The sequence below is a fragment of the Macaca fascicularis genome, chromosome 8 (genome assembly GCF_037993035.2).
Source record: "Macaca fascicularis isolate 582-1 chromosome 8, T2T-MFA8v1.1".
NCBI lineage: Eukaryota > Metazoa > Chordata > Mammalia > Primates > Cercopithecidae > Macaca > Macaca fascicularis.
Genome location: NC_088382.1, coordinates 41,485,528 through 41,503,041, shown reverse-complemented (window position 1 = coordinate 41,503,041; position 17,514 = coordinate 41,485,528). Strand labels below are relative to the sequence as shown.

General features: G+C 45.3%; 1 protein-coding gene across 9 annotated transcripts in view; it reads right to left on the bottom strand.

The window, feature by feature from the left end:
- Positions 1 to 12,202, bottom strand: part of ASH2L (ASH2 like, histone lysine methyltransferase complex subunit) — a 36,340-nt gene extending 24,138 nt beyond the window's left edge. For 8 of the 9 annotated variants that reach the window (XM_005563064.4, XM_005563067.4, XM_005563066.4 and 5 more), the window contains exons 1-8: positions 11,993 to 12,202; positions 11,270 to 11,336; positions 10,569 to 10,714; positions 7,024 to 7,112; positions 6,658 to 6,752; positions 2,867 to 2,962; positions 2,148 to 2,243; positions 98 to 173 (exon numbers count right to left, since the gene is read on the bottom strand). In XM_005563064.4, coding sequence (XP_005563121.3) covers positions 98 to 173; positions 2,148 to 2,243; positions 2,867 to 2,962; positions 6,658 to 6,752; positions 7,024 to 7,112; positions 10,569 to 10,714; positions 11,270 to 11,336; positions 11,993 to 12,180 — 853 coding nt within the window. In that variant the 5' untranslated portion in view covers positions 12,181 to 12,202. Of the gene's footprint in view, positions 1 to 97; positions 174 to 2,147; positions 2,244 to 2,866; positions 2,963 to 6,657; positions 6,753 to 7,023; positions 7,113 to 10,568; positions 10,715 to 11,269; positions 11,337 to 11,574 lie in introns of all 9 variants that reach the window. The other variant, XM_073998573.1, reaches the window with a different exon arrangement.
- Between the last annotated feature and the right edge of the window lie 5,312 nt (positions 12,203 to 17,514).

Below are 17,514 nucleotides of genomic sequence, written 5' to 3'. Positions count from 1 at the left end.
TCCAGGTTAAGAGTCAACCCAAAGAAAGGCCAATTCTAGGAACAACTGGATTCAATAGCTTCCAAATATTTCAGCAATGAGACATGTAAACACTTACCATTTAGATTCCCACTAGTAGACACAGCACTGCTCTGTTTTTGGTTGTCGTAAGCAGGACCAATGTTACTAAGGTCCTGCAAAAATATATCCAATTAAAATAGGAGTCTACATAAGTCAGTCAATCTGGATGCTCATAAAACAAGAGAAATTCTAACAGAATGGGAACTAAAATTGACCTTTTTTTTTTTTTTTTTAGATGGAGTCTCACTCTGTTGCCCAGTCTGTAGCGCAGTGGCACAATCTCAGCTTACTACAACTTCTGCCTCCCAGGTTCAAGCGATTCTCTTGGTTTACCCTCCCGAGTAGCTGGGACTATAGGTGCACACCACCATGCCCGGCTAATTTTTTTTTTTTTTTTTTTTTTGAGACAGATTTTCACTCTTGTCGCCCAGGCTGGAGTGCAGTGGCACTGATACTGGCTTACTGAAACCTCTGCCTCCCAGGTTCAAGCGATTCTCTTGCCTCAGCCTCCCAAGTAGCTGGGATTTACAGGCGCCTGCTGTCACACCCAGATAAATTTCTGTATTTTTTAGTAAAGACGGGGTTTCACCGTGTTGGCTAGGTTGGTCTCAAAACTCCCAACCTCAGGTGATCCACTTGCCTTGGCCTCCGAAAGTGCTGGGATTACAGGCGTGAGCCACCATGCCCAGCCTAATTTTTATATTTTCAGTAGAGACAGAGTTTTACCGTGTTGGCCAGGCTGGTCTTGAACTCCTGACCTCAAGTGATCTGCCCGCCTCAACCTCCCAAAGTGCTGGGATTACAGGCATGTGCCACCACGCCAGGCCTGAAATCGACAATTCTAAACAATGAAGCTTGCAGGGTCCCAAACTTGGGTGTTTTGTGGACCAGCAAGCACTCTTGCAAGTATGCGTGAGGCAGGCCAAGTGTAAGGACCAGAATAGTTTCAGAATGGCGATAAGTGGCAATTAATCAATCAACCTTGGTAGAGGCACGAGAGGGCACAGGGCAAACCAGAGTGCCTAAGCCCCATTCACTCAGCTCCTGTGGGAATTCAGGCCCCATGTAGTCAGATGTTTTCATTTTACAAGACAGAAATCTAAATTTCTATGTGAAATCTTGCTTTTTTTTTTTTTGAGAGACGGGTCTTGCTATATTGTCCAGGCTGGTCTCGAACTCTTGGACTCAAGCAATCCTCCTGCCTCAGCCTCCCAAAGTGCTAGGATTACAGGCATGAGCCACTGCACCGGGCTGAATCTTGCATTTTCAAAGATGGCAAATAAAACGTGTAAAGACACAGCTTTAAGATTTGACATTCTAAGGCTGGGCGCGGTGGCTCAAGCCTGTAATCCCAGCACTTTGGGAGGCCGAGACGGGCGGATCACGAGGTCAGGAGATCGAGACCATCCTGGCTAACACCGTGAAACCCCGTCTCTACTAAAAATACAAAAAACTAGCCGGGAGAGGTGGCGGGCGCCTGTAGTCCCAGCTACTCTGGAGGCTGAGGCAGGAGAATGGCCTAAACCCGGGAGGCGGAGCTTGCAGTGAGCTGAGATCCGGCCACTGCACTCCAGCCCGGGCTACAGAGCAAGACTCCGTCTCAAAAAAAAAAAAAAAAAAAGATTTGACATTCTGACTGGCCAAATGTGAACCCTGCTGTTGAACAAAAAAATGGCAATTTTCATTTGCCTGTTATGTTAGATATGCAACACAAATTCTTCATAACAAATTATTTTCACAACAAAGAATGTTTTTAAGAGCAAAATTTGAGATGTCAGAAAGATTAGAAGTAATTTGAAATAGCATTTTTTACATGTTACAAGTGAGGAAACTAAAGTTAAAAAAAAGTGATTTGAAGAAATTCATAACATTTTGGAGAAGACCCACAACTAAAACACTGTAAGACACTGATCTCTTGGTTGAAGGTGAGTACTCTCGTATCACTCACTATTTTTTTGGAGTCCACGATGCTATGCGCATGTAATGGCAGTGTGTTATGTGGCAAATATACACATGTAAACAGAACCTGACTCCCTATCCCCAAGTGGCTTAAAATCAAAAAGTAAATATAAAACATATTAATGTACCTGATCCAAAAGTCCAAATTTGGGGTAATCTTCTTCTGGGTCTTTGCTCCCTGGATCTGGGTGTTCCTTTACCAAGAACACATCTCTTTCTTTACTCTAAAAAGAAGCGGTGGTTTACTATTAATGAACATTTTATACTGAAAAGTATGGGATGAAGAATCAACCACCAACTCCAAAAGTCAGTTCCTAGGTGTAGTGTCCAAAAAAGATAGTATTGTTTTTCCTTCTAAGAAATAATCTGTTACCATCAAAAAATTCAAACAGAGAAAACACGAAGAGTGCCCAAGTTTTTCATACTCCTCACCTATCCTTCTATCTCACAAAGATAAGCACTGTTAACAGCTTGCTGTTGACTTCTCCCCAGGTGTTCTCTTTAATTTTAAGGACAATATTGCCCATAACATTTTTTTAATAGAAGAAAATAAATGGTCTCTAATTTCAATACAAAATTATTCTTGCAAAAGTACCGTGGACAAAAGTTTCAATACATAAAACCAGGTGTATGTGGGCAATGTTCACATAAGACACAATATGCATCTCACTGATTCTGTGTCCAAAAACTATTAAAATTCACAATTAGCTGTATCTCACACTCAAAGATATAACATTAAGTTGTTCTAATTTTATCATTTCACAGTGAGACGATAAAATATTATTTAATTCTTACGAAGAACAATGGTTTCTTAAATGTCAAGTCTAATCAATTTTAGTCTACTTACCATTGTTTTAACAATGTTATTTGGCCAAGTCATTTTCCCAGGTCTCTGTCTGGTTGTCATGCACTCCCAGTATTTATCAATAAATGGTATAATATCCTAATTTTAAAAATAAATTAAGACTATTATCACTGCAGTCAAAAATATGCTGACAAAGAAAGAAAACAGCATTTTTCAAAGACCTTGTTAGAATCAAGAGAAAAATCCATGTTAGTTTTTTCCCCCCATAATGTTATACAAGGTTTACATGTTTGTCTTTTAATCACTGAATATTTCATTGTATACACACAATATACAGATTATGGGGATTTCCACAAGTAGAAACAAACCTTAGCCATGTGGGGCTTACACTCCAGTTGGAGGGAAAAGCTCTGTCACAGTCCCTTGGTTATCAATTAGAAGATGACTCCCAAATTATTCTCTCTTGAGCTCCTATTTCTACCAGCTGAGACATATCTATCTGGACATCCTAAAGGGACCTCAAACTTCTTGTGACTAAAATGGAACTTGGTATCTTACCTCATAAATTTGCTTTTCAGATTTCTATTCTTGCTCCCGATAACTTAGAACCAGTAATCACCCAAATAAGCTAGATACAATAAGAGCTGTCCTTGACTCTTCTCTCACAATTTTTTTTTTTTTTTGAGACAGAGTCTCGCTCTGTCGCCCAGGCTGGAGTGCAGTGGCCGGATCTCAGCTCACTGCAAGCTCCACCTCCCGAGTTTACGCCATTCTCCTGCCTCAGCCTCCGAGTAGCTGGGATTACAGGTGCTCGCCACCTCGCCTGGCTAGTTTTTTGTATTTTTTAGTAGAAACAGGGTTTCACCGGGTTAGCCAGGATGGTCTCGATCTCCTGACCTTGTGATCCACCCGTCTCGGCCTCCCAAAGTGCTGGGATTACAGGCTTGAGCCACCGTGCCCGGCTTCTCTCACAATTTTTATACCTAAACGGTCACCAAATAAATTTCAAAATTTCAGAAATGTCATTCCAATCAGGCCTCCCTTCCATCCCCACTGCTGTGACTGTGGCTCTCACCAACTCCTGCTTACACGACTGAAACGACTTTTGACCTTCATCTTCTGGCCTCCTATGTAGATAATCTTCTAAAGTTCCACCACCAGAGTTAGTTCCATGAAAACTAAATCTTTACTAAAAGGAACCAGGGGAAGTACAAAGAAAGCCTGGAATATTTTGTTATTCCAGAAAGTAAGGAAGAGTTCAAAAATGGATGGGGGCGTATCAAAGAGTTTCAGGAGTCAGTCCAATAGGGCTACAATGGTTGAATCTGGGACAATCTGAGGGTCAGAAATAAAAAAAATGCAACAACATTTGCAAGTGTGGGCACAGTGGCACACGCTTGTAATCCCAGCACTTTGGGAGGCTGAGGTGGGTAGATCACTTGAGGTCAGAAGTTTGAGACCAGCCTGGCCAACATGGTTAAACCCTGTCTCTACCAAAAAATACAAAAATTAGCCAAGCATGGTTGCATGCGCCAGTAGTCCCAGCTACTCAGGAAGCTGAGGCAGGATAATTACTTGAACCCAGGAGGCAGAAGTTGCAGTGAGCCAAAACATCGCACCACTGCACTCTAGCCGGGGTGACAGAGCCAGACTCCATCTCAATTTAAAAAAAAAAAAATTTCCAACAATGGACACATTGATTTTTTAAAAAAAATCCACAGTGATATTTCAAAGGGAAAAAAAAGAATGAGGGGAAGTTATTTACAGAAGACTTGCAACTGAAGAATGTATTCTGATTTACAACCACTACTCTAACAACTGATTCAGGGTTGGATAATCAATGGTGGCTAAAATCACTAGTTGAAAGGAGTAGGAGAATAAGGTACTCACATAATCTCCATGTATGGCTTAAGGATTACTTAGCACAAAGATAAAAATGCTCCCTCCTTAACCAACTACTCAAATTTAGGATCACTAATAATAAAACAAACCAATATCTTATATACCTCCTGATGTGGCGGTCTAAAAAACACACGATACCTATATAATCTTGCCAAAAATGTTTAACACATGGCCAGGCACAGTGGCTCACAACTTTAATCTCAGCACCTTGGGAGGCCAGAGCCAGTGGATTGCTTGAGCCCAGGAGTGTAAGACCAGCCTGGGCAACATAGTGAGACCCGTCCCTATTAAAGAGGAAAAAAAAAGTTTAACCTGAACCTAATCATGAAGAAACAGTCAAATGCAAATTGAGGAATATCATGCCAAACAACTGTCTAAGCACTTTAAAATTTTTAATTCATTAAATAAATAAATGAAGGAGCTGGGTGTGTTGGTTCATGCCTGTCTTCCCAGAGCTTTGGGAGGCCAAGGCAGGAGGATCACTTGAGCCCAGGAGGTCAAAACCAGCTGGGCAACATAGTGAGACCACATCTCCAATAAAAATTTTTTTTTAATTAGCTGGATGTGGTAGCATGAGTGCAGCTGCTCGGGAGGCTGAGGTGGGAGAATAGCTTGAACCCAGGAGGTTGAGGCTGTAGTGAGCCGTGACTGTGCCACTGCACTTCGGGCTGGGTAATAGAGCAAAACCCAATTGAATAAAGGAATTGTTTTATTAATTGATTAGGGACAAAAGAGTCATTACAACTAAATGTAACGGGTGATCCTAACCAGATCCTGGATGAAGGAAGACGCTATGGAGGAGGATATTATTAACACAAAAATAATCCTGAGAAACTACAAATATGAACTGTAAATTAGTAGTACTGCACCAATGTTAAATTTCTTTACTATGATCATTGCATTGTGGTTGTATTAACAGAATATTGGGTAAAATATACCTACAAGGTAGTCTCATACAGCTTAAAAGAAAAACAGAGATAGGGGGAGATAAAACAAATGTAGCAAAATGTTAACTGGCAAATCGAAGAAGAAACGGGCCAGGTGCAGTGGCTCACACCTGTAATCCCAACAACTTGGGAGGCCGAGGCGGACGGATCACTTGAGTACAGGAGTTCGACCAGCCTGGGCAACGTGGCGAAACCCTGTCTCTTAAAAAAAAAAACACACACAAAAATGAGTTGGGTGTGGTGGCGTGCACCTGGAGTCCCAGCTACTCGACAGGCTGAGGTGGGAAGATCACCTGAACCTAGGAGGTCAAGGCTTCAGTGAGCCATGATGGTGTCACTACATTCCACCTTGAAAATTTTCAAAATAATTTTGGAAAAAATAAACTAAAAATGGGCCACGCGCAGTGGCTCACATCTGTACTCCCAGCACTTTGAGAGGCCAAGGAAGGTGAATTGCTTTAGCCCAGGAGGTCAAGGCTGCAGTGAGCCATAATCACACCACTGCACTCTAGCCTGGGTGACAGAGTGAGACTCTCTCTTAAAAAAAAAACAGAACAGGCCAGGTGCGGTGGCTCACACCTGTAATCCCAGCACTTTGGGAGGCCAAGGCGGGGGATCATGAGGTCAGCTGGAGACCAGCCTGGCCAACACAGTGAAATCCTGTCTCCACCAAAAATAGAAAAAATTAGCCAGGCGTGGTGGCGCAAGCCTGTAATCCCAGCTACTCGGGAAGCTGAGGCAGGAGAATCGCTGGAACCCAGGAGGCAGAGGATGCAGTGAGCTGAGACTGCATCACTGCGCTGCAGCCTGGACAATAGAGCAAGACTCCGTCTTGAAAAAAAAAGAAAAAAAGAACAAGGTAATCACTGAATCCACTGTCATATATTCATTAAAAACTGGGAAGAAAGTACTTGTTAGGGAGTATATTTAGAAGTTCCACCTAACTCTTTAGTATAATTGCAATTACACTAATTCCACCTCTACCTTATCTTTGGAGAACATTGTCTTCGGATGTTCATCCTGTGTTCGGGACTGCCATGTCAGGTTGGCCAAAGCACTAAGGCACATTTCCTTCAAGTCTATCAAAAACAAAAAGGAAGAAACAGTTATCTATAGTACTATATCTCTATTACCAAGGGAATAATTAATAAGTGGTCCAGAAAATAGCAATTACAGCAGCAAAATGGAGTCATCATGTGACCTGAAATGGGCAACTGCAATTATTCAGAGCTAAACCCCAACTGAACTTATACCAGCTATTAGGCAAAGGTCTCCTGATTCTGCTAAGCCCAGATCCCTTTTCTTTTCCAGTGCATAATCATCTTCTAATACTCCAGAGTTTGTTCTTACTTGCTTGTTTCCGGAGGAAATAGGTATTCCCACTGTGATGGCAGACATTGCAGTGAAAACTGTAGTTGGTCATGAAAGGTAGACAGGATCTACAGAAGAGACAAATTATACACATTAGTGAACTTGTGAATACACACACTTCTTCTTCTTCTTTTTTTTTTTTTTTTTAAGACAGGGTCTCACTCTGCCACCCAGGCTGGAGTGCAATGTTACAATCATAGCTCACTGCAGACTTGACCTTCCCTGGCTCAGGTTGATTCTCCCACTTCAGTCCCCCAAGTAGCTGGGATACAAGAATGAGCCACCATGCCCAGCTAATTTTTGTATTTTTTTTATGGAGTTAGGCTTTCACCATGTTGCCCAGGCTGTACACTTCTTTATGAGAAGTTAACATGCATCCATTCCCCTCAGTGACAGGTAAATTAAAATGTTAATATGTTAACATAGTCTTAAAATGTAAAAAGGTTGTCAAAACCAAAACCGGGCTCATATTCTTATAAATACCTGGATTTTTCTGTCACAAAAATTAATAAGACCTTATCCATTATACTGGACAATTCGGCATCTAGAAGGTTCTCACTTGTTTTTACAAGGTATCTTGTTAGTTTATTTTTTGAGCACCTAAAAAGAATATGCCAGGCCAGCTGTAGAAAAGGACAAAGTAGTCTAAGGTATATCTCTATGGTGTCAATGATGTGGTTGGAAAGGGCAGGCAGAATGTAAGAAAAAATGAATTAAAAATGTAGATAACTAGGCCAGGCGTGGTGGCTCATGCCTGTAATCCCAGAACTTTGAGAGGCCAAGACAGGTAGATCACCTGACATCAAGAGAAGACTTGCCTATTTGAAGTCAAGAGAGGAAGAGGCCAGGAGGGGAAAGACAATATGGCAGACACGGGATGCAACAGAGGAATCAACGCATTTGAGGAAACATGGTAGTGATTGCACAGGGTGACAGGAAAAGGACAGGAGTTTAGTCTTGCAAAGGGCAAAGTAACAGAAGGACAGAAGACCTTTAGTATAAATGGCTTAAGCTAGAAGAGAAGAAACCAGAACAAAGGTTTATCTTGGACTCTGAAACTAGCTTAGGGTATCCTCAGAGAAGACTACCAAGCATTTACCAACTATTGTTACCCTCATGGAATTAAGAAACATTCTTACAAATGTTAAGGCTGAGTTTCCTTACCTTCACTTCTCTGTAGAACCTCTTCTGTTAAACAGTTTATTGTGATAAACTCATTTACAGAAGGCAAAGCCTCATACTAAAGATAGGTAGGTAAACAGTTATTTTAATTCACACAAACAGGTGTAAAGAGCAGCCTTTTTCATACCCTGCTAGCTCACATTCTCTATCTCAGTTGCAAAAGATAATCCATCCCACCTAACTGGGCTTTATTTTTTTGGGGGGGGGGACAGGGTCTCACTCTGTTACCCAGGCAGGAGTGCAGTGGTACAATCATGGCTCACTGCAGCCTCGTGGCGCTTAAGCAATCCTCCCACCTAAAACTCCTGAGTAGCTGGTACTACAGGGGTGCATCACCATGCCTAGCTCATTTTTTCTTTTTCTTTTTTTTTTTTTTTTTGAGACGGAGTCTTGCTCTGTCGCCCAGGCTGGAGCGCAGTGACCAGATCTCGGCTCACTGCAAGCTCCGCCTCCCGGGTTCCCGCCATTCTCCTGCCTCAGCCTCCCGAGTAGCTGGGACTACAGGCGCCCGCCACCTCGCCCGGCTAGTTTTTTGTATTTTTTAGTAGAGACGGGGTTTCACCGTGTTAGCCAGGATGGTCTCGATCTCCTGACCTCGTGATCCACCCGTCTCGGCCTCCCAAAGTGCTGGGATTACAGGCTTGAGCCACCGCGCCCAGCCCTAGCTCATTTTTTCTATTTCTCATAGAGACAGGATTGCACTATGTTGCCTAGGCTGGTCTAGAACGCCTGGGCTCAAGTCATCCTCCTGTCTCCACCTCCTAAAGTGCTGGGATTACAGGTGTCAGCCACCATGCCTTGCCTTTTTTTTTTTTTTGAGACGGAGTCTCACTCTGTCACCCAGGCTGGAGTGCAACCTCCGCTTCCCGGGTTCAAGTGATTCTCCTGCCTCCCGAGTAGCCGGGACTACAGGCGTGCAACACTGCACCCAGCTAATTTTTGTATTTTTTTTGGAGATGGGGTTTCACCATATCGGTCAGGCTCGTTTCCAACTCCCGACCTCGTGATCAGCCTGCCTCGGCCTCCCAAAGTGCTGGGATTACAGGCGTGAGCCACTGTGCCTGGCCCCCGCCCCTCACCTTTTTTAAACTTGATACCACGGATAGGATCTAACTGGGCTTTAGATACAACTTTTCAAGTTCAGTTACAAACTCTTGTCTCCAAAGCTATCAAAATTTTGAACTGTGATTTGATTTTTCCTTGAATTCCTCCCAGTTATCTCACTAGTAAATTTCCTTTCCTAAACTGTCTATCCAAACAAATTCTTCCGGCAAAAGTGGCCCTATCTTAGGCCTCTCTAAGAGACCAGGCTCACTTAGCTAGTGTGTTTTCCCAACAGATGTTGCTACCAAGATCAATTATTTCTTCCTGATCCTTCAGTATTTTTCTTTCTTTTTAAAAACACTCCTTCCTAAATCACAAGTCACATGTTAATTGAGACATCAGCATTTCTAAAACCCATTTTAACCTTTTAACTAGAAAGTATACAACAGATTATAAAGGAAAGCTGGGTGTGGTGGCTCATGCAGGTAATCCCAACACTTTGGAAGGGTGAGGCAGGAGGATTCCTTGAGCTCAGAAGTTCGAGGCTGCAGCAAGCTGTGATCCTGCCATTGCACTCCAGCCTGGGCGGCAGAGCGAGACCCGGTTGCAAGAAAAAAACAAGAAAACACACACATATGCAGCCTTATTTTTATATAGTCTTATATAAATGTATTAGTATAATACAGACCATAAAGAACATTACAAAGAGCGAGCAGTATAGTTATTCCAATAGACAGGAGTCGGTATAAGGAAAAAAGTTTTTCATTCTCAATCACAATATTATTTTAATTCACTAGAAGAGGCACATGATTGGAAATAGCTTTGCTGAGGAGAGCAGACAACATACCTAAAGGAGTAAGTCAGCAGCAATGAGAAAGGAAAAAGAGGACGGTTCAGGCATAAAGAGCATGGGTCATCTCAAATTTGGGACAACAGGCTTTATCCACATATACACTAATTCTTTCTGAAAAATCCAAAACACCAACACAAGGTTTATATTGTCCTAAATTTGTTTATATAACAGTTTGTAATTGCATTTTTTTTTTGTCTCCAAACCAGGTTGTAAACTCAAATGGAGGGACAATACCCACCATTGTATCTATCAGGGCTGTGCCGTCAGTAAGCAGATAACATGCTAAGGGAATTAAAACAATCCCCGATTCAACATCCTACTTGCTGAATAGGAGTCAGGAGACATAGGAAATACTTCGCATTTATTTTGCCCAGAAACTAACTGTTGAGTATGTTCAGATTTATTTTACCAAGTAATTCTTACAAAAACTATGAAAAGTACTCACGAGGTATCTATGCCAAATGTGTCAGCCGTGAACCATTTTGTACAAATCCCACATTGCAGCTCTACTTCACCCAACTGTCGGCCATTCTCTTCATCCACGGAGCCCGCCTGAGTATCCATCACCTCTGACGTATCCCCAGCACCTTCCTGTGTCAGAGCAATTCGAGAATCAAAATAGTTGACTTGAATAAAATATTTTACTTTATTTTATTTTTTTAAGAGACAAGGGTCTCCCTATGTTGCCCAGGCTGGTCTCAGCCTCCCAAAGTGCTGGGATTACAGGCATGAGCCACCGTGCCTAGACTGAATGTATTTTTGATTCGCTTAAAAATTTAAGAACAAGGCCGTGTGCGGTATCTCAAGCCTGTAATCCCAGCACTTTGGGAGGCCGAGGAGGGAGAATCACCTGAGGTCAGGAGTTGGAGACCAGCGTGGCCAACATCGTGAAACCCCGTCTCTACTAAAAATACAAAAAAAAAAAAAAAAAAAAAAGTAGCTGGGTGTGTTGGCAGGTGCCTGTAATCCCAGCTATTTGGAAGGGTGAGGCAGGAGAATCGCAGAAACCCGGGAGGAGGTTGCAGTGAGCCCAGATCGCGCCACTGCATTCCAGCCTGGGCGACAGAGTGAGGCTCCGCCGCAAAAAAAAAAAATTTTAAACCAAACCCTATGTTGTCTTGCAAACAACTAAAAAGAAATACTTACTAGTGTATCTTTTCCATTAGATGATTCTGTCTCCAAACCACCGCTTACATCGACCAAGTTTGCCTCCCTATAAGATAATGAAAGAGCTCAAGCAAGAATTCTCAATACAAACAAACCTCAAAATACCTATTCCCAAAAATGATGATCAAATTACAGTCGAACTTCATATTCCTGCAGCTTTTTCAGCTACGCCTGTTCTCAGACTGGATGCCCAAGGTACTGTCAGGATATTGAGAAGGTGGACAAGACAGTGGCGGACCCACGGAGCACAGGGACGCCTAATCGGCTTTTACAGACAAATCTACCTGGGTTAGAGTTGGTCCTGGGAGAGGTTCAAGGAGAGGCAGCTCTCCCACCCTGTTTTCAGAGTGACCGTTACTTCTTCCAGTCTGGCACTGCAAAGTAGTTCTTTTTTTTTTTTTTTTTTTTTCCTGGAATATGTGAAGGCCTCCCGTTAAAGAGTGAGCTACCAGCTTCCTGCCGGGGTGCAAGAGTCAGTGATAATGACAGGCGCCTCAACTCCCACCGCCCGTGAAAGGTGCGAAAGGGGCGTTATCTGAGATATACTTGAGAGAGGACGGGCCAAGCTGCGCAGGGGCAGGGCGAGCCATTGGCGGCGGGGCCTGGGTTCGCAGGGGGCGGGCGGCAGGGCTCCAAGAGCCGCGGGATTCGCGAGGGGCGGGCCTCCCTCCCGCGTCCTCCTCTGGCCGCAGGACCTCTTACCCGCCTTCAGCCTCGCCGGAACTGGGCTCAGCTGTCGGAGGAGCAGAGGTCCCCTCTCCAGGAGGAGCGGCTGCTCCCGCTGCCACCGGCTTCATCTCCCCCTCTTCTGCAGCTGTTGCATTTGCGGCCGCTCCTGGGCCAGGCCCGGCACCCGCTTCCTGGCCGGGTCCTGCTCCCGCCGCCGCCATCACGGCCACCCCTAGACTTCTCGCGAGAGTACCCTCTCTTCTCGCGCGCGTTGTTGTGAGACGCTGTAGTCTTCAAACAGGAAAAGCCCGCGGTGGGTCCACTGCCTGCCTGAGGAAGCCTAACTACACTACCGCTTTAAGGCCAGGCGCGCGGGCAGAGGTGGCCCGGGCCTCCAAGCCTGCGGTGGCCGCTGGCCTGGCACGGGGAAGGCGGAGGAAGCTAGATGGTTGGTAGGACTCCCTCTAGGACTTCCTTTGGAATCAGGGACGGATGCAGCGTATTTTCGTGGCTACGACTGGATATCCCCGCGTAGAGGAGGAGCTTTGAGAGCGCTGGCCGTGCCACCGAACACTCCTCACCACCGAAAGTGGGAAACGTCTTCCTTGGAGACTAGCACTCCCTGCCCAACCCGGATGGAATTTGGTTTTCTGCGCAGGGTCGCTCCCTGGAGCCCGTTTCCAAATGACCTTCAGAGGGAAGGGAATCTAGGGAGGCCGATTCCAGGGGCGAGGGTGGAGGACCCAGGCCGGGCAGCAGAGGGTCGGCGTGGGCACCAGAAGCGGCTTGCCGCTTCCTAGTGTGAGAGGTGGAAAGCGAAGCCCGGGGGGGGTGCCGGGACACTCGGAATGTAGACAAGTTTGGTGCCCAGCGAAAGGAAGAGGTGTGGACTGAAAGTACGAACTTGGGAAGTCATCGACAGTAGCTGGTGGCTGGCATCACTGGAGTGAGTTGAGTCTTTCAGAGCCATGGTTTCCAAACTGGAGAATGCAAAGCTCTAGGAGTGTTGCGGCCAGGAACGTTTTCAGGACACCAATGTTTATTATCCTATATCCTAAAATGTTGCCTAACAATAGACTCTTCTCCCGCTTTACACAAGAACGGCGCACCCCTCGCCAATCCTCACTCCAATCTTACAGCGATGTGTCCACCAATAGGGTAGGAACGTCTGGGCCACTGAACGCCATGGAAAATATGTAGATACTGATTTCCCAATTGGTTCTCAATTATTGGTTTTCAACAAAATTGAAGAAAGACCTGAGTTGCCAGGTGACATTTTAAAATTGGTGATAAAAACTAAAATCAGGTGTTGGTACTCCAAAGAGATGGTACTCCAAAGGGATGCTTGCTCTAAGTATCTCCTCCCAAATACATATTATTGTAGCAGTTTTAACATATGGTCGCAAAATTGTGTGTTTTCTTGTTGTTTTGTTTTTTCTTTTGAGACAGAGTCTCGCTCTGTTGCCCAGGCTGGAGCGCAGTGGTGCGATCTTGGCTCACTGCAACCTCCGCCCCAGGTTCAAGCGATTCTTTTGCCTCAGTCTCCCGAGTAGCTGGGATTACAGGTGTCTGTCACCACGCCCAGCTAATTTTTGTATTTTTAGTAGAGGCAGGGTTTCACCATGTTGGCCACGGTGGCCTCCAGCTCCTGATCTCAAGTGATCTACCCTCCTCGGCCTCCCAAAATGCTGAGATTACAGGTGTGAGCCACCGCGCCTGGCCTTTCTTTCTTTTTTTTTTTTTTTTTTGGAAACAGAGTCCGGCTTTGTCGCCCAGACTGAGTGCAATAGGGCGATCTCAGCTCATTGCAACCTCCACCTCCCGGGTTCGGGTTCAAGCTATTCTCTTGCCTCAGCCTCCCCAGCTGCTGGGATTTCAGGCACACGCCATGATGCCCGGCTAAGTTTTGTATCTTTACTAGAGATGGGGTTTCACATGTGTGGTTCAAGCCTGTAATCCCAGCACTTTGGGAGGCTGAGGCAGGCAGATCACCTGAGGTCAGAAGTTTGAGACCAGCCTAGCCAACATGGTGAAACCCCATCTCTACTAAAAATACAAAAATTAGCTGGGCATGGTGGCATGTGCCTGTGGTTCCAGCTACTCAGGAGACTGAGGCAGGAGAATGGCTTGAACCCAGGAGGTGGAGTTGGTTGCGGTAAACCGAGATCACACCACTCCAGTCGAGCCTGTGCAACAGAGTGAAGCTCTGCTTAAAAAAAAAGGGGGGGCCGGGCACGGTGGCTCAAGTCTGTAATCCCAGCACTTTGGGAGGCCGAGACAGGTGGATCACAAGGTCAGGAGATTGAGACCATCCGGGCTAACATGGTGAAACCCCGTCTCTACTAAAAAATACAAAAAACTAGCCAGGTGAGGTGGCGGGCGCCTGTAGTCCCAGCTACTCGGGAGGCTGAGGCAGGAGAATGGCGTGAACCCAGGAGGCGGAGCTTGCAGTGAGCTGAGATCCGGCCACTGCACTCCAGCCTGGGCGACAGAGCAAGACTCCGTCTCAAAAAAAAAAAAAAAAAAAAAAAAGGAAAAAAACAAAACAAAAAACCTGGGTACCCTCTCATGATAAGGTTAATGAAAATCACTACCAGAACACCACGTTAGAAGTTTAGGATGGCCAAACAGGAAAAAGATATTTTTAGGAGCTCCCTCTCCAGTAACTGCTTAATTCACTCAGTTTACCAGAAAGCTGATTTGATGCAGATGCCGACTGGAGTGTGAATTATTCTACCATGGTGAAAATATGGAGGCCATTCTCACATCCTCAAATACAGTATTCAGAATGCTCATAATTATGATTCCCAAGCAGTGGAATTATAAAGATAGCTTTTCTTTTCTCTATGTTTTCCAGGTGGTGGTTGTTTTTTAAGAGATAGGGTCTTACCCTGTCACCCAGGCTGTAGTGCAGATCATGGCTCACTACAACCTCAACCTTCTTGTCTCAAGCAATCCTCCCTCCTTAGCCTCCTGAGTAGCTGGAACTCCTGGCATGTGCCACCATGCCTGGCTCATTTTTCTTATTTTTTTTGTAGAGACGGAGTGTATTAGTGTGTTCTCATGCTGCTAAGAAAGATATACCTGAATCTGGGTAGTTTATAAAGGAAAGAAGTTTAATTGACTCACAGTTCGGCATGGCTGGGGAGGCCTCAGGAAACTTACAATTATGGCAGAAGGGGAAGTAAACACATCCTTCTCCACATGGCGGCATCAAGGAGAAGTGCCGAGTGAAGGGGAGGATGGGAAAACACTTGTAAAACCATCAGATCTTGTGAGAACTCACTCACTTCACAAGAACAGCAGGGAGGTAACCACCCCCATGATTCAATTACCTTCTACCAGTTCCCTCCCATAACATGTGGGGATTATAGGAACTACAGTTCAAGATGAGACTTGGAGGCCAGGTACAGCGGCTCATGCCTGTAATCCCAGCACTTTGGGAGGCCAAGGCAGGTGGATCACGAGGTCAAGAGATTGAGACCATTCTGGCCAACATGGTGAAACCCTGTCTCTACAAAAATTAGCTGGGCATGGTGGTGCATGCCTGTATTCCCAGCTACATGTGTGGCTGAGGCAGGAGAATCACTTGAACCTGGGAGTCAGTGAGCCAAGATCACGCCACTGCCCTCCAGCCTGGTGACAGAGTGAGACTCCATCTTGGGAAAAAAAAAAAAGATGAGATTTGGGTGAGGACATACCCAAACCATATCATTTTGCCCCCGGCCCCTCCCAAATCTCATGTTCTCACATTTCAAAACACAATCATGCCTTCCCAACAGTCCCCCAAAGTCTTAGCTCATTCCAGCATGAACTCAAAAGTCCAAGTCCAAAGTCTCATCTGAGACAAGTAAATCCCTTCTGCCTCTGAACCTGTAAAATTAAAAGCAAGGTAGCTACTTCCTAGACAATGGAGGTTACAGGCATTGGGTAAAAATACCCATTCCAAATGGGAGAAATTGGCCAAACAAAGGGGCTACAGGACCCACGCAAGTTTCAATTCCAGACCGCAGTCAAATCTTAAAGCTCTAAAATGATCTCCTTTGACTACATGTATCACATCCAGGTCACACTTGCCGAGACCAGCTTGGTCGTGGAGACCCCAACCCAGTGGCACTAGAGGAATAAAGACACAGACACAGAAATAGAGTGCACAGTGAGATCAGGGGGCTAACAGCCTTCAGAGCTGACAGCCTTGAACAGAGTTTGAGCCACCTATTTATTGACAGTAAGCCCGTGATAAATGTCGTTTCTGCAGTTTATAGATTGACTAAAAGGATTCCTTATGGGGAACAAAGGGACAGGCTCTGGCTTGTTATCTGCAGCAGGAATGTGTCCTTAAGGCACAGATCACTCATTGCTCATGCCGTTGTTTGTGGTTTAGGAACGCCTTGAGTGGTTTTCCACCCTGGGTGGGCCACGTGTTTCTTGCCCTCATTCCAGTAAACCAGCAACCTCCAGCGTGAGTGTCATAGCCATCACAAGCATGTCACAGTGCTGCAGAGATCTTGTTTATGGTCAGTCTTGAGACCTGTTCTGAGCAATGCTGATACAAGAGGTGGGTTTCCAAAGTCTTGGGCAGCTTTGCCCCATGGCTTTACAGGGTACAGCCCCACTCCTAGCTGCTTTCATGAGCTGATGTTGAGTGTCTATAGCTTTTCCAGGCACACAGTGCAAACTGTTGGTGGATCTACCACTCTGGGGTCTGGAGGACCGTGGCCCTCTTCTCATAGCTCTACTAGGCAGTGCTCCAGTGGGGACTCTGTGTGGGAACTCCAACCCCACATCTCCTTTCTGCTCTGCCCTAGCAGAAGTTCTCCATGAGGGCTCTTCCCTGCAGCACACTTCTGCCTGGACATCCAGGCATTTCCATACAGCCTCTGAAATCTAGGTGGAGGTTCCCAAACCTCAATTCTTCTGTGAACCTGCATGCTCAACACCATGTGGAAGCTGCCAAGGCTTGGGGCTTGCACCCTCTGAAGCCATGGCCTGAGCTGTACCTTGGCCCCCTTTAGCCATGACTGGAGTGGCTGGAACACAGGACACCAAGCCTCTAGGCTGCATACAGCAGGGGGGCCCTGGACCTGGCCAAGGAAACCATTTCCCTCCAAGGCCTCCTGACCTCTGATGGGAGGAGCTGCTCTGAAGGTCCCTGACATGCCCTGCCCTGGAGACATTTTCCACATTGTCTTGGAGATTAACATTTGGCTTACTACTTTTGCAAATTTCTGCAGCAGGCTTGAATTTCTCCCCAGAAAATGGGGTTTTCTTTTCTATTGCATAATCAGGCTGCAAATTTTCCAAACTTTTCTGCTCTGCTTCCTCTTGAACGCTTTGTTGATTAGACATTTCTTCTGTCAGATACCCTAAATCATCTCTCTCAAGTTCAAAGTTCTACAGATCTCTAGGGCAGGGGCAAAATGCGGCCAGTCCCTTTGCATAGCAAGAGTGACCTTTGCTCCAGTTTCCAATGAGTTTCTCATCTCCATCTGAGACCACCTCAGCCTGGACTTTATTGTCCATATCACTCTCAGTATTTTGATCAAAGCCATTCA